Source organism: Trachypithecus francoisi, unplaced genomic scaffold, assembly GCF_009764315.1.
Source record: "Trachypithecus francoisi isolate TF-2019V2 unplaced genomic scaffold, Tfra_2.0 Lachesis_group14, whole genome shotgun sequence".
NCBI lineage: Eukaryota > Metazoa > Chordata > Mammalia > Primates > Cercopithecidae > Trachypithecus > Trachypithecus francoisi.
Genome location: NW_022681459.1, coordinates 57876581 through 57890444, shown reverse-complemented (window position 1 = coordinate 57890444; position 13864 = coordinate 57876581). Strand labels below are relative to the sequence as shown.

At 54.1% G+C, this 13864-nt stretch overlaps 1 protein-coding gene across 5 annotated transcripts in view; it reads left to right on the top strand.

Annotated features, from left to right (window-relative positions):
- The window catches only part of PARVB (parvin beta), a 144028-nt gene that overhangs the window by 70626 nt on the left and 59538 nt on the right, over positions 1-13864 (top strand). For all 5 annotated transcript variants that reach the window (XM_033233677.1, XM_033233678.1, XM_033233676.1 and 2 more), the window contains exons 2-3: positions 2263-2352; positions 8722-8792. In XM_033233677.1, coding sequence (XP_033089568.1) covers positions 2263-2352; positions 8722-8792 — 161 coding nt within the window. The remainder of the gene's footprint in view (positions 1-2262; positions 2353-8721; positions 8793-13864) is intronic.

The following is a 13864-nucleotide window of genomic DNA, read 5'->3' as shown; positions in this document are numbered from 1 at the left end:
GGATGTCCTTCCTTTTTAAGGCTGGATAATATTCCGTGGTATACATGGACCACGTTTTGCTTACTCATTCATCCGGTGTTCTCAAATGCCAAGACTCAGTGACTGCAGCCGTGCCCAAAACCTCCCTCTAATCAAAACACTTCCTAACCCCAACCTGTACCTAGGCTTTGACACTCCTGCATCAGGCAGTCCTCCAGATAAGGTGCCTGTTTAAAATGCAAATATATTTCCTTGGGGGGACTGGGTAATTGACATCCTGGGGCCCCGCTGCCACTGTCCTTATAAGGGAGGGAGGTTGTGTTGTCCTGGAAGCCAGGTCCACGGCCGTGTCCCGAGAGCCCATCAGGTGCCATGCTCTGGGCTGGGGACTCGACGTCCATGTTTTGGTTACTTTTAGCCCTTCTAAAGACCCTGGCATTTCTGCAGTGTTACCTATAAATTCCATGTGCGGAAACATGGGTTAATTTCCACTTTTTGTTTTTTTTTGAGAGAGAGTCTCACTCTGTCACCAGGCTGAAGTGCAGTGGTGTGATCTTGGCTCGCTGCAACCTCTGCCTCCCGGGTTCAAGCAATTCTCCCACCGCAGCCTCCTGAGTAGCTGGGACTACAGGTGTGTGCCACCATGCCCAGCTAATTTTTGTATATTTAGTAGAGACAAGGTATCACCATGTTGGCCAGGATGATCTCGATCTCTTGACCTCGTGATCTGCCCGCCTCAGCCTCCCAAAGTGCTGGGATTACAGGCGTGAGCCACCGCGCCCGGCCTGGGTTATTTCCACTTTGGGGCTATTTTGAGTAGTGCAGCTATGGACGCGGAGTAAAAGAGGGTCCGCTTTTTCAGAAGCTGAGTGTCAGGACCTTTGCTGACATGAGAGGAGCTGGCATCCTGCGACCCCGCTGCCATCATCCTTATAAGGATGGAGGTTGTGTCTTCCTGAAAGCTGGGTCCACAGGTGTGTCCCAAGAGCCCACTGAGTGCCATGCTCTGGGCTGGATGCTCGACATTTATGGTTACATTCAGCCCTTCCAAAGGCCCTGGCATTTTTACAGTATTACCTATAAATGCCACATGGAGAGACGTGCAGAGAGGTGAGTGGGACGTACCTGGGGTCTCACGGCCAGCACGGTGGGGCCCTGCTGGCCTGCTGCTCCAGAGCCATCATGCCACACCCCTTGCTGCTCCATCGCCTGCCACTGTGGAGGCTGGGTGTCCAGAGCTGGAGGTGTTCAAGGTTCGAGGTGACTCTGGTGTTAAAAGAGGAAATACGGTTTTATTTCTGAACCTGTTACATGGAGAAGGAGGTACAGCTCCGGGCACACTGGCCTAGGTACTTTTGTGGCATGCGATCAGGGACTGCTCCCTAGCAGCCCTCCACCAGGGCCATGAAAGCGGCCAGGACCCTACCTCCACCCGGCACCATGGACGCATCTTGGGGCTGGAACCTAGAGTCTCACGTGTAGTTGGAGCTGAGGCTGTGACTGTGGAAAAAATGTGACATCACAGAAGCAAGGATTTTGGTGCCTGGCGTCTGTGTGGGTGGGTATTCCTCCCTGGTGGATACGGCTGAAAGGCCTGGAGGGTCTCCCTGGTGCAGGGCGATGAGGGGTCGTTTCTGGTTCTGGGGTTGTCCCTAATCACTGGGTGTTCCAGGCCCTGTAACTGTTCAGCACTCCCTTGAGACGGGAGGCCATGGTGTTTCTGACTTGGAGCCTCTGGCTCTCTTTATTAGATTCTGTTGCAAGTTCCAGCAGTCCTGACCTGGATGTTCCATCATATTTCTGTCCCTGTGAATGCGGCCATCACCAGTGACGCCACTTTAAACTCCAGATTCACCTGTATGCATGACCGGAGGTCCATGGGGTCCATGGTTCAGGATGCAGCCCCCTAGCAGAGGAAGGGCAGTTCCAGCCTCTCATGCCCCATCGCTGTGGTCCATGCTTTCTCTGCCTCAGCGGCCTTGGTCAGATCTGGAAACATCTGGAAGCTTTGGTATCTTAGTTATGAGTTTCAAAGAGCAGTGAAAACAGACTGGCAGAGCTCAGCGAGACCTGGGAAATATTTGGGGTGGGGACGAACTACAGAATGTATTCTTGGTTCGGAGCATTTTTCTCTCCGACTCTTTCTGGGAAACAGGCCTTTTAGGAATGTTTGTTAAAGGCTGAAAAAACAGGAATTGATTTCTCTCTGCGTCCACAGCCAACATGTGAGGCCGCGGCACTCTATGTAGACTAACCTGGTTTTTCTTTCCTTTTACTCAACAGTGAGTGACCTGCAGGAAGAAGGCAAGAATGCCATCAACTCACCGATGTCCCCCGCCCTGGCAGATGTTCACCCTGAAGACACCCAGCTCGGTACGGGACGTTCCTCCGCTCCCTACCCTGAGACAATTGAGCTTCTGTGGCACTAAGTTGGTCTTGGGGAGGCCAACCAGGAGCCTGATAGATCTGGCCTCTTGATCAGATGCTGGGGGCATTTGGGAGTCTAAGTTCTTAGCTCAAAGTCATGTTTAGAAAAGTCCATTGGGAAAAGCAAGTTCTTCTTTAAGGTTTCTGCCTCAGTCTTAAAACGTAAGTTTTATTATTCAGGTGGTGAAGCCAGCAGATCAGGAGAAGACTGACTTGAAAAGATAGTTTGTTAAACTCATAGTTCTGAAAGGAGGTGTAGCAGGCCACTCAGGGCCACACTATGCCACGCCATGCCATGACACACCATGCCACGCCATGCCATGACACACCATGCCACGCCACGCCATACCACACCATGCCACACCGTGCCATGCCACACCATACCACGCCACACTGTGCCACACCACACCACACCATGCCACACCATGCCATGCCACACTGTGCCACACCATGCCACGCTATGCCATGACACACCATACCATACCACACCATACCATGCCACACCATGCCACACCACACCATGCCACACCATGCCATGCTATACGACACCACACCACACCATGGAAGGCCACATAGAAAGCACCAGTGTCAGGCAGAGGCAGAAGGAGCAGGGCCAATGCCTTTATTTTACATTTTATGTGTATATTTTTTGAGACAGAGTCTCACTCTGTCGCCCAAGCTGGAGTGCAGTGATATGATCACAGCTCATGGCAGCCTTGACCTTCCAGGTTCAAGTGATCCTCCTGCCTTAGCCTCCTGAGTAGCTGGGACTACAGGCATGTGCCACCGTGCCCACCTAACTTTTTAAATTTTTTGTAGAGATGGGGTCTTGCCATGTTGCTCAGGCGGGTCTCCAACTCCTGGGTTCAAGCAGTTCTCCTGTCTCGGTTTCCCAAAGTGCAGGGACTATAGGTATGAGCCACTGCGTCGGGCCCCAATACCCTTACTGTGGTTTTCTCTGAAGGAATGGGCAAGGCTGGGTGAACAGGCCTAGGCCTGGCTTGTTGGAGTCATACCAGTGGGCTTTGGGGTGCAGGGGCTGTCCTGAGTCTTCTCAGGAAGAAGACTCTCCTTCCACACCACGTGGCGTGGCGTGGTATGGTATGGCATGGCGTGGCACGTCCCCAGGGCCAGGGGAGATTAGGGTGAGGATATTGACTGGGAGTGTAGGAGCCCTGTGAGAGCCCAAGAAAAGAGATGGCTGGGGGCTCTGGGCTCTAGGGCTCAGGCTCTGAGCGGGTTTACGTGTGAAAGGTGTGCTCCGAGAGGGTGGGTTACCGTCCCTAGGAATGAGCTCGCCCTGGAGGTGCAGGAGGTGCAGTCTCTCCAGAGTCAGCGAGGCCCCAAGATGCCACACACCAGAAAATACAGAAAACAGGCCGGGCGCGGTGGCTCACGCCTGGAATCCCAGCCCTTTGGAAGGCCAAAGTGAGCGGGTCACTTGAGGTCAGGAGTTTGAGATCAGCCTGGCCAACATGGCGAAACCGCGTCTCTCCTAAGAATACAAAAATTAGCTGGGTGTGGTTAGCCTGTAGTCCCAGCTACTCTGGAGGCTGAGGCAGGAGAATCACTTGAACCCGGGAGTGGGAGGTTGCAGTGAGCCGAGATCGCACCACTGCACTCCAACCTGGGTGACAGAGCGAGACATCTCAATGAAAAAAAAGAAAAAAAGAAATTGCAAAACATGATTAATATGCTTCCTCCCTTTGGGCCAGCCAGAGCTGCCTGCAGCCTGGGCTTACAGGGTGGGTCCTGCCAAGTGGCCGAGGCCCCTGCGCTCACCACCTGATGTAATGGGTAACAGCTAAGACACATCTTCCTTAAAGTGTGTTTCGGGATCCAGCTGATCTGGAAGGCGATTGTGGAACATTCCGCTTATTTCCAAACCCAGGTTCAAAGGGAAGTCCCAGTTCATCCCTTTTTTGTGGTTTCCGTGACAAGGCCAGGCCAGCAAGAGCTTATGGAGAAGAAATGCCAATGCAAGTTTAGCCCCAGCCGACCCGAAGCCAGAGCTGGTGATGCTACCTGAGGTCACAGTGGGGTCCACTGGGCTTCCTCTCCCTCTAGTTAGAAGAGAGCAGCCCCACCAGGTGCAGTGGCTCAGGCCTGTAATCTCAGCACTTGGGGAGGCCGTGGCAGGTGGATCACCTGAGTTCAGGTGTTTAAGACCAGCTTGGCCAACATGGCGAAACCCTGTCTCTACAAAAAAATGCAAAAATTGGCTGGGTGTGGTGGCTCACACCTGTAATCCCAGCACTTTGGGAGGCCGAGGCAGATGGATCACCTGAGCTCAGGAGTTCGAGACCAGACTGGCCATCATGGTGAAACCCTGTCTACTAAAAATACAAAAATTAGCCAAGTGTGGTGGCAAATGCCTAGCATCCCAGCTACTTGGGAGTCTAAGACAGGAGAATTGCTTGAACCCGGGAGGCGGAGGTTGTAGTGAGCCGAGGTCCCACCATTGCACTCCAGCCTGGGCAACAAGAGTGAAATTCCATCTCAAAAAATAAAATAAACAGATAATTAGCCAGGCTTGGTGGCACACACCTATAGTCCCAGCTACTCAGGAGGCTGAGGTGGGAGGATTGCCTGAGTCTGAAGAGGTTGAGGCTACAGTGAGCCAGGATCATACCACTGCACTCTAGCCTGGGCAACAGAGTTAGACCCTGTCTCAAAAAATAGTAATAACTGAACTCACTCACTGAATATTTGCACAGCACCTGACTCTTTTTGAAGTCCTCTTTGTGTATTTCATATCCTTTGGGCTCATAAATGTCACCATTGTGGCGAAGATTGGGGGTCCACTGTGAATGCTCCTGCTCCTGAGTCCCTTCAGTGATCCTGTGAGGCGGGTTGTATCATTATCCCCGTTGTACAGGTGGGGAAACTGAGGCACAGATCTACGATCACAGCGATCACTAGTAAGTGCCAAAGTTTTGAACCCTGGGCATTTCGCCCCCAGAGCTGGGCTGCTCCCCCTGCTCTAGACCCTCTCAGTGAAGATGGTGGCCCTCATCAGAGGTGAGCAGGACAGGTCTCCGTCCTTGGGCACATTTTATTGCAGCTGATGGATGCTCTGCTGTGATGCACAAGGTGGGGAGGGCGGGGGCTCGGTTGCCACAAAACACTGGCACGGAGATACCACCCCGGCCCCGGCCTCTGGGCGCTGCTTCTCCTCTGACTGAAGTGGAGAGAAACCCGATCCAGGTGCGGACCCAGACCTGCTGAAGATTCTGAGCCCACGTCTGACCCCCCGGCACCCCCTGGGCTGGGCAGTGCTTGCTGTACCCACTGTGGTGTCCCAAGACTGTGGGCTCCTCGAGGGGTCCTGCCTCAGTCTCGGAGCCACCGAGAGGATCATGGCACAGTTTAGAGACCGCCAAAGTCACACAGCTCAGAGACGGCACGGTTCCTGGTGTCTGCTCTCAGCTTCCTTTTAGGAAAAGCAAGGAGCCTCTCACAGCCTTTTGCTTCTCTCCCAGAGTCCCTGGAGTCCTGTTTCTCAATGCAGGATGTCAGAAAGTCCCAGGGCACTCGGCAATGAGGGTTCCTCGCCACCCCAAGACCTACCAAAGGAGAGTATGTGGGTCCAGGGCCCTCTGTGTTAAACATGCCCCCATGAGTCTGGGGTCCGCTGAGGTTTGGGAATTGCTCCTCTTTAGGCCGCGTGAGCAGCCCCTAGCGGACCGAGGGCCATGGTATTCAGTGGCCTGCAGGGGCTTCATGTCCGGGGTCCTAGGCCAAGGCGAGCCAGTCATGAATGCTGACAGGCGGCAGGGGCTGACGGTGAGCTCCGGAGCCCCTAGACACAGAGGTTCCTCATCTAGGGTAAACGCCTGCTCTGAGTCAGACCCCTGCCCTGTGAGACGCAGCTGCTCCCTGGTCTGTGCAGAGCCTCTGAGCCCAGCCTACCATCACCATCACCAGGTGGCCGGGAGATTCCGGCGGAATCTGCAGACACAGACACACCGCCACACACAGCTGCCTGCCTGGGGCCTGCCGCCCACCCTCTCAGGCCCACTGTCCTCGTCTAGGTGGGTTCAGGAATGAAAGCTACCCAACGGGGACAGTTAAAGACCAGAGATGCCTCTGAGAAAGTGTTTGGTGACACTAAGGCTCGAAATGGTGTCTCTGCCCTCCACCTGTCACAGTCTCTGGATCAGATGCCCCGTTCCTCTCAGTGGCCCCGCCGACTGAGGCAGGACCCCTCAAGGAGCTCGCAGTCCTGGGACATCTGAGCAGGCACGGCACGCTGCCCAGTCCAGGGGATGTCGGGGGGTCGGACGTCGGCTCAGAGCCTTCAGGAGGGAGCTGCGAGTTCCCTGTGGGGGCCACATGAGCTGGGCGGGCCCAAATCTTGCTTCTCAGTTCAGCAAGAGCAAGGTGTGAGGACATGCTAGACAGCGCGATGCTTAGATTTTTAGCGTGGGTTGAAGAAATGGCCTCTCTGAAGGCTGGGATTGGGTAGTGACCTGCTCACTCTCTGTCCTGCACCCCCTCCCATACACGTGTGGATGCACGGCCTGGTCCGCCTCCTTGCCCACCTGAGATAGGTGGTCCAGAGGGGGTCTCAGACGTGGGTCACACAGGCACACCAAGTCCTTTGGGACAGGAGAGCTTGGAAGATTTGGCGTTTGGGCTCAAGGATCTCAGCTGGGGAGCTGAGATCTGAAGGGTGAAGGAAATGGGCCAGGGAGAGAGTGTGGGACAGCGGGAGCAGGTGCCAAGGCTCAGGGCAGGCAGCAGTGAGGCTTCAAGGAGGAAGGCCAGATGGGCTGGAGCAGATTGCACCAGGAGGGCAGGAAATGTGGTTGGAGAGGGGCCCTGGAGGCCACATGGAGGACGCTGGCCTTGATCCCAGCAGGAGTGGGAGGCTGCAGAGGCCTTCGCAGAGACATCGTCAGGACTCTCGAGTGCTCCCTGCACATTACCTGGAGTGTCCTTCTCAGGCATCAGATCTGTATGACTTCAAAAACAATTCCTCCACGTTGTCCGTTTACACTCTGCTGCCAGGGAGCTGCATCACATCTGTCAGCAGCGAAGTTTCACTCAAAGCTGTTTTCTTTCTTTCTTTTGTATTTTATTTTACTTTATTTTTTATTTGTTTTTAAAAATAGAGACAGGGATTTCACTATGTAGCCCAGGTTGGTCTGGAACTCCTGGGCTCAAACCGTCCTCCCTCCTCAGCCTCCCAAAGTGCTGGGATTACAGGTGTGAGCCACTATGCCCAGCTTCAAAGCTGTCTTCATTCTGACCGACACGGTCAGTGTCCCCAGCCCCATGGGAGCCTGTCTGGGCTCTGGGACCCTGGTCTCTACTGTGTCCTGGCCATCTCCACTTGTATGTCCTGGGGGGTACCTGGCTTCTGCCTGAGGCCTCTCTTGTGCCTTTTTTCCTCTTTAAGAGAGAGGCGTGGTGTAGAGCCTCCCGGTGAGTGGAACCTAGGCCTCACCCGCTCCATGCTCTGTGCAGGTCCCGGAGCGGGACAGCGTGGGCAGTCTGAGACCCCCTTGCCCTTCCCTGCGTGTGTTCAGAGGTGCCCGGCGCCCACTGGCTTCTGTGTGGCGCTGGGCATTTCTGCTGTGGAGCACGCCTGGCTTCTGTGGGTGCCTCCTCCGCAGTCCCGCCTCTGCACCGTCTCCACGGCACTGTCCGCCATGACGGGCTCGGCTGGCTGCCTGGTGTCTGTGGGATCCAGGCTGAAACATGGAGGGAAAGCAAACAGGTAGAGAAATAGAAAGAGGATGAGGATGAGCACATTTCACTGTTAAGCCTCATCCACCACCCCCCTTTTTTTTTTTTTTTTGCTATTTATTTCTCAATATTTTTTCTGCATGTTATTTTCATACAACATTGCATATTGATTCTTTCCCACTGAATGTACCATCTTCCATCTCATTATAACCATCCCAACTCCTCACATGTATTTATAAATAGTGGCCACAGGGAACTACCTGGTGCCTGGAGCTTTCCCACATACCGGCTCCCGGCCGGGGGATGCGTCTCGTGCCCTGTCAATGCCGCTCTCTCCTTATGTCTCCTGAAACATGGAAATGGTTTGGACCAGCTGCTGGCGGAATCTGGGAGGGGCGAGGTCAGGCAGAACGATGGAGTTTGACTTCATCCCCTTCCGGAAGAGGGGAAGGCGGGAGGAGGCCCCATCCACCTTCCAGAAGGCGGTTCCTCACAGTCACCCTCCCCTCGTGCTGGGTTCTCTGCTTCTCCATTTGTCAGAGATGAGTCGGCCTCCCCCGGCTCCCCATGTCCCTGCTACCCCCACAATCGCTGACCGTGACTTCCTTTTGTCCCTGGCAGAGGAGAACGAGGAGCGCACGATGATTGACCCCACGTCCAAGGAAGACCCCAAGTTCAAGGAACTGGTCAAGGTAAGAGGCTCCGTCTTGGTTGGAATCTTCCTCTTAGGGCGAGGCCTTGGCTTTGGGGTTCAGGGCTCTCGTGGACAAAGGGAGCTAAACCCAGGGCTCCTGAAAGGGACGCTGGTGCTGCGTGAGAAGGTGGGCAGACGTGTTGGCAGAGGAGGATGGCAGGGAGGATCCAGCCCGCAGTGCCGAGCACATCCCATGTGCCCTGGTGAGCTGGGACTTTAACAACCTGGCTTGTGAACTCTTCGCTGGACAGAGCCTGGCAGGAGATTTTAGGATTAGGAGTGAGTGCTGGCGTGAGCTAGTGTAGTACCTTACAGATGGAGTTGGAACTCCATCTGGAGCCTGGTGGGGTCTAGATTCAGATTTAACCTTGAAAAGCAGGAGGATGACCCCTCTGGCCACTCCTGCTGAGGAGCCATCTGATGTCGATGCCTGCGCTGAGTGGACAGTCAGTTTCCACCACGTCTGGAGGCGTGAATCCCAGCTGGGCGGGAAACCCGGCTGCCCCGCTCCCAGAGGTCAGGGAACAGTGAGGGAAGGATCCTGTGGCGCTGGCCTTCTGGGACAGCGGCTGTCCTTCTCCAGTGTGGCTCCTGCTTGCCATGAGGCAGTGCTTGTGTGGGTCCAGTACAGTTTGCAGTTTTGGTTGCTCTGATCTAAACCACGGTAGGGCTTGAGAGGGAATTCCCTGAAGAGGAGAGGCTGTGGCTCCGCCTGACCCTGGTCAACCCAGGGTGGGCTCTTGGGCAGATGGCCGTGGCAGACACAGACACTTGACTTCCACAGCTCACGGCCAGCTTGGGCATTCCGGGATTCTTGAAAATGCGGATGGTGACAGTGTCTGCCAGAAACAGACATTTTTCTATTAAAAGTGCTTTTTAAAAAGCTTCTCCACCTTCACCACTGCAATGGACCTGACACTGTGCTGTACAGCTGTGTTTTCATGAGGGCTCATTCAGAATAAGTAAAACGGCTTGCAAGTTATATTCTTTTAAAATTTACGTTGAGGCCGGGCACGGTGGCTCATGCCTGTAATCCCAGCACTTTGGGAGGCCAATGCGGGTGGATCACCTGAGGTGAGGAGTTTGAGACCAGCCTGGTCAACATGGTGAAACCCTGTCTCTACCAAATATACAAAAAATTTGCTGGGCGTGGTGGCGGGCAACTGTAATCTCAGCTACTCCGGAGGCTGAGGCAGGAGAATGGCTTGAACCTGAGAGGCAGAGACTGCAGTGAGCTGACATCTTGCCACTGCCCTCCAGCCTGGTCACCAAGAGCAAAACTCCATCTCACAAAAAACAAAACAAAACAAAAAACCAAAAATAAACCATCCAAATGTCAGTTTTAGGTCCACCCAAAGATGTTGACTCTTAATAACTTAAATTACTTAATTTGTTTTATTTTTTCCCTCTGAATACTCACTTTGTTATTTTGAACAGAAGAATGTCGACGAGGAAAGTCGCTGTCTTTTAGCCACCAAAATGCTGTTCTCGGGGGATATTTAAGCAAGGGATGCATGAGAATTGTCAATCTTCTCCAGAGAAACAGACCCCATTGTGTCAATATCTAGAGAGAGGTTTATTATGATATTGGCTCACTTGACTATGGAGGCTGAGAAGTCCCGCAACCTGCCGTCTGCAAGCTAGAAAGCTGGAGGGCCGGTGGTAGAGATGCCAGCCTGCGTCTGCAGCCCTGAGCAGCAGGAGCAGGGTGGGAGAAGATCCAGGTACTGGCACTAGCAGCTCCCGGCAGAGAGAGGTGAATCCCACCTTCCTCCACCTTTTTGTTCTATGGGATCGGAGGAGGCCCACCCACCTTGGGGAGGGCTGTCTGCTTTACTCCATTCACCAAGTCAAATGCTCATCTCCTCTGGAAACACCCTTCCAGACACACCCAGAAACAATGTTTCACTGGCTGTCTGGGCACCCCAGAGCCCAGGCAAGTTGACACAGAAGATAAACCATCCCATACACCTTTCTAAAAATTTTTTTCTTTGATTTTTGAGCAATGCTTGAGAGTTCACAAACTCCATTCATGAGATTATCTTCTTGAAACAACTCCCTGGGCAGCTATGTCATTCTTGCTTCCGTGTGGAGACTCAGAGAGAGGTGAGGAGGCTGGGTGCCATGGCTCATGCCTGAAATCCCAGCACCTTAGGAGGCCAAGGTTGGAGGACTGCTTGAGCCCAGGTGTTCAAGACCAGTCCGGGCAACATGGCAAAACCCTGTCTCTACACACAGAAAAAATATATATACACACACACACACACACACACACACACACAATTTAACTGGGTGTGGTGGGAGGCGCCTGTGATCCTCGCTATTCAGGAGGCTGAAGTGGGAGGATTGATTGAGCCCAGGAGGTCAAGGCTGCAATGAGCTGTGATTATGCCTGTGAATAGCCACTGCACTCTAGCCTGGGTGACAGAGCAAGACCTTGTCTCAAAAAAAAAAAAAAAAGAGAGAGAGAGAGGTTTAAGTAACTCCCCACCCCCAGGTGCTGGGGTTAGTGATGTGTCTGGGCTGGAATGACTATCCGTTTGGTGCTGTGTTCACTGAGCCAGGTTGAGTGCAGGGTCCTGTGCTGGGCCCTGGGGCTGCGGGATGGATAAGCGATTTCCCTGCTATGCAGGATTTCATTTATGTTCCTCCCAGATGTCTGCAGCGCCCCCCACCTCTGCCTTTGCTGCTTTGCCACCAAAGAGCCCCAGGCTGTTTTGGCCTTGGTGGGGCAAGGGCTGGGCTGCTGAATGCCAGCCCACCGTGGAGGGGCCACAATGTCTGTGGTAACCAGGGCCAAACTGAAGGGACCCGTGGAGGCTCCGGCTGCTCCAGCTCTTCCAGGTTCCAGATTGAGAAGAAGGCCACACTGAGGGGCAGGGGTGGACTGACTGACTGGGGAAGCTAATGAACATCCTTTGGGGCAAAGTAGGACTAATGACAGGAAGGAGCCAAGGAATAAATGCCTCTCCCCGACTTCCCCGATGTTCGCTTCTGAGACCATGGCTCATGGAGATGGGCCGCGTGGCTGAGCATCAACTGGGTTTTCTTCTGAAGCCATAACGAGCTCATGCACCTGCCTCACCTCCCTTCCCCTCCCTGTTGCTAGCCTGGGATGCCCTCCCCTCACCCCCAAACCCTTGCCAAAGAAAATGCATCAGCGGTGAGCTTTGCCCTGGTTCTGTTTCGCAGGGAACCTGGGCCAGAATCATGGTCCCCAAAGATGACCGTGTGATCATCCCTGGAGCCATTGACGATCATCTTACATGGCAAAGGGACATGACAGGTGTAGTTAACGACCTTGCAATGGGGAGGTCGTCCTGGATGATCCAGGTGGGCCCAATGTGTTCACTAGTGTCTGTATAAGAGGGACATGGGGAGATTTGACTGCACATGAACGTGGCCGCTTGACCCTGGAGGCAAGGTGGTAGCTTTTGGCTCTGAAGTTGGAAAAAGGGGCCACACACTAATGGATGCAGGTGGTCTCTGCCTCTAGAAGTAGAAAAGACAAAGAAATGGATTCTCCACTGGAGAACCCAGAAGGAACACTGGAGCCTCCAGAAGACGCTAGCCCTGCTGACACCTGGATTTTAACCCAGTGGAACAGATTTTGGACTTTGACCTCTAGGACTGCAAGAGAATCCACTGAGCTCTTGGAAGCCCCTGGGTTGGTGTAATTTGTTACAGCAGCCACAGGTAACTAACACCATCCCCTTCTCCAGGCTGCTGCCTCCAGCTGCAGCTGGCGGACCCTGGCCACTAGGGCCAGGCAGGGTGGGTCTTGGTGCCTGCAGCGGCAGCATCCTTGGCCATTTCCCAGAAGGGCCAGTTGCCAGACACTGAGAAGCCTGTTACTGTGACCGTCCCACCAGCCTGAAGCACATGTTTCTGGAAGGCTCCACCTGCTCTCAGACTGCAGGTTGCATCTCAAAGCAGGCTGGCAGACGTTTTCCACTCTTGATCAATCTTTTCCAAAATAAGCATAGACACAGCAACCAGGAGAGCAGCATCGGTTTGGCTGTCAGTGGCATGTTAGTTACTGTAGTGGTGGCACAGAGGGGATGTACATTAAATATTAGTTCTCCCTGACTGTAGCCTTTTAAACAGAGAAGCGTGTGGGTGGCAGCAGGTGAGATGGCTGTGCTGAGCCTGGGCTGCACTTGGTTGATTCTCATTTCTCAGGCATGCAGGGGGCTCTCTGTGCGGCCAGGGTTTTTCCCTGAGTCTGGATTTGCTCATGTTCATGGACTCTCAGCACCTCCTTTCTTCTGGGTTGGGGAGTCAGGTCCTCACTGCACAAGGCCAGAGCAGCATGCTTGTGCAGGTAGGGGTGAGCAGGGGAGAGTCAGCCTGCCAGCTGCTGCCTGAGCCGGAGGCTAGCACTGAGGCCTGTCTTTGGGCTGCTGCTGAGCGGAGCACCCACATACATGCTCTGCCCAGACCCTTCCTGTGTCGTTCCCTGCCTCCCCTCCTCCTTCACTGCCCCGGCCACCCTGACCAGCTTGCTGCTCTGAGGACACACTGAGCCAGTGCCCACTGGTCATCAGGTGAAAGGGGACATCCCATAAGCCCTTTCTGACACCAGTGGCAAGTTCAGGATCTCCAACACTGCCCTGAGGTTTGATCATTTGCTAGAGGGACTCCCAGAACTCACTTAAAGCTGTCACACTCACAGTTATGCTTTCTGATGGTGAAGGGATACAGATGAAAATCAGCCGAGGGAAGAGTTGCCCAGGGCAGAGTTGAACGCACCCACATGGCACCTCCATTGTCCTGTCACCATGGTGTCATGGGCAGCGTTACTCTCCTGGTGATGTGGGACAATGCGCATGCAGTATTGCCAGCCGGGAGAGTCGCCTGAGCCTCCGTGTCCAGAGTTTCTGCCGAGGCTCCCTTGCATGGGCGTGGCTGACTGACCACATGGCTCATCTGTCTCCAGCCCCTCCAGCAGCTGGCTGATGCAGTGCAACCCAAAGCCCCTCCCTGAATCACACAGTTACTGTCTGGCTGGCCTGAGTCCCCCAGGTAAGCAGAGGTACTTTATCTGGCAAGGCATTCTGGGGTTTAGGA